This window comes from Malania oleifera, chromosome 4 (genome assembly GCF_029873635.1).
Source record: "Malania oleifera isolate guangnan ecotype guangnan chromosome 4, ASM2987363v1, whole genome shotgun sequence".
Classification (NCBI taxonomy): domain Eukaryota; kingdom Viridiplantae; phylum Streptophyta; class Magnoliopsida; order Santalales; family Ximeniaceae; genus Malania; species Malania oleifera.
In genome coordinates, this window is record NC_080420.1 from 100,081,789 (window position 1) to 100,084,553 (window position 2,765).

Sequence of the window (2,765 nt, forward strand, 5' to 3'; positions counted from 1 at the left end):
CGATCTCTGCGGTTTCCTGAAATGATAGTTTGTAAAGTTGGGGTGAGATACAGTTCAGTAAAGGAATGACTAAGTTAATGTCAGTGTGTGACCAACATGCATTTAGTGTACAAAAAATAACCAGTTCACTAAGTAGATAAACACATTTATGAAATCATTCTTATTTTACACTCACACACACAATTAGCAGATGATAGGGAAGATTACCCACCCATACAAGAAGCTTCCTTCCACTCTAATCCCATTACTGCTACTAGGACACTCACCTTTCTCAGTAAGCCTTCGAAGTTATCTTATTAATTATCCGTATTCACATAAATTAACAGATATGCATATAAGACACTCCATGTGACAAACACGCCATTTACTTCCCCCATCTCGCGGGTTGTGCGGCTCGAAGGCTGGACTATTGTCCTAGGGGATCCACCCAGACAATAGTCATCTGTCCTCTCCGCTAACATACTCCGCGGGTCTATGTAGCTCCAACTGTTGGTCCGATTGCCCTCACCTAGGGGGGTACATTCACCTCACGTAGGCAAATCAGACAAGGCCACCCTACACCTCTCAGCACAGGTGTGGGTGCACATGACCACATAACAAATCCCTAGCAACGGTATCGTGCTCACAATACACTGGTCCATAGGGTTCCTAAAGCATATCATGCAATTTAGATAATAGAAAACACCATTTAAAACATCAATTCACATATATTTCTTGTTATTCAAAAATCCCGCCCTCGGCCACAAATACAATCCGACTCACAGCCATTTAAAGAAAACCCCGACCCTCGGCCGTCATATCAAATCCTTGTATTATTCATAAGCATTTCCAGTATTTCGCAAACAATCTCAGTATTTCACAAATAGTCCAGTATTTCAAAATCCCAAATCTAGATATACAATAATCCATACCAATTAAATCATTTGCCACACGATTTCCACATGTTAACATAACCATATAAACAAACAAGCTTTCCACTGTTTATTTTATTCAAAATTACCATATTATATATCCTAAGTTTGTAAAATCCATTTCGAACGGTTGATTTTCAAAATAACTTTTAAATTCTTAGATAAATAAATAAATATATATATATAAACATAATAATTAAATTGATTCAATTTTCATAAAATTACTAACTTAACTTAATCCCCTCACCTGATTCGTGAAAAAACCCGATAAAATCCCGACCTATGCCCCATAGTGTTCAAAACCCCTAAAACCTTGAAATTCAAACTTTACCATATTATTCATCACAATTTTAGAGTAACTTTTCCTAAAATTCTTTTAGATTCTGAATACACTAAATACCCTATAAAAGCCTAAATTGTTAATCGTACCACCGATTTTAGAGTAACTCTCCCCAATGCCTCAACTTACAACGAGCACAATAGGGAGGTGATGAATCACTCAGACGTCCCTGATTACCTTTATCAGATCTTTGTCCCCCAACATATTTGTCCCTTTTCCACGAGCCCTGTCTGGCATCATCAGAAAAACTGGGAGGCATAGGCCTCTTCCTCTGCTCTGTCATCTCTGCACTCCTCTGCAGACTCAATTCTGCCACGGTGGCTCTATCCACCAGTTTTGAAAAGTTTTGTACCTTCAAAACTGCCACTTGCTCGTGAATTCTCGGTTTCAATCCCCTCTCAAACCATCTCGCCTTCTGGAACTCATCTGGAACCATAAAAGGTGCAAAACGAGAGAGCTCCATAAACTTCGCAGCGTATTGCTGCACAGTAAGTTGCCCCTGATTCAGGTGAAAGAATTCCTCTGCCTTCGCAACCCTGGTGGTGGCAGGGAAATATCGATCATAGAAAAGTTCCCTAAATCGACTCCAAGTCATATTTGTGGGTACTACCCGCTGTTCCTCTAATAGCTTTACTGCTTGCCACCAGCGCTCGGCCTCCCTTGTTAACTTAAAGGTAGCGAAGAGAACCTTCTGTGCCTCAGTGCAAGATAACACAGCCAACATTTTCTCCATCTCTTGCACCCAGCTCTCTGCTACGAGTGGGTCAACACTGCCCGCAAATGCAGAAGGTTTCAAGCGAGTAAATTGGTCAATCGAACAACCCTGGTTCACAGGTGGGCAGTTCTGTCCTTCAGAGTCTCGCCTAATTTCTTCCCGAACCTGCCGAGCTAAACCCCGCAGTAGAGTGGAGGTATCGATCTCTTGCACACTAGTGGCTCCTACATCATTCTCCTCTCTAGCATCAACGTCCTTTCCCCTGGAATCCATCCTGTAGACAGGATAGAAGCGAATTTAGAACCTTTATATCGCATTAGATACAGTTATAGAACAACGAATCAATTTGACATTTAAATCCAAAATTAAAACATCAAACAACCAGCTTATCCCCAAATCAACCTAACTCTCAAGTTCTGATTTGAGTTCCAGTCTCTCTGCTTAGAAACATCACCGTCAATGGATTTACCGGGGTTTTCTGAAACTGGCCGGATTCAGAAACACACAGAAGTCCATCAAGGGATTTCTGCCTCTAAGCTACGAAACAAAACTCAAAATCTCCTATCAACATCCTAATCTACCAATTCCTATTCTTATCCTTATTCGTACCTATACTCTGGTATTAATCAATCTTAAAGTCTGCAGAATCTATAACCTAATGCTCTGATACCACAATGTGACGCCCCGACCCGCCAAGTGGGGCCCGAGTGCCAGGTGTTTCAATCACCTGTATCTGATACCATAATTAACATACACGCAGCGGCACATGAATAAATAACCTCAAATAAATACCAGAGTT

At 41.0% G+C, this 2,765-nt stretch overlaps 1 protein-coding gene across 1 annotated transcript; it reads right to left on the reverse strand.

The window, feature by feature from the left end:
- Nucleotides 1-1,348: 1,348 nt before the first annotated feature.
- On the reverse strand, nt 1,349-2,239 carry LOC131153903 (uncharacterized). Its single transcript, XM_058106351.1, has one exon. It carries the CDS (start codon nt 2,237-2,239, stop codon nt 1,349-1,351), a length of 891 nt encoding a protein of 296 aa, XP_057962334.1.
- Between the last annotated feature and the right edge of the window lie 526 nt (nt 2,240-2,765).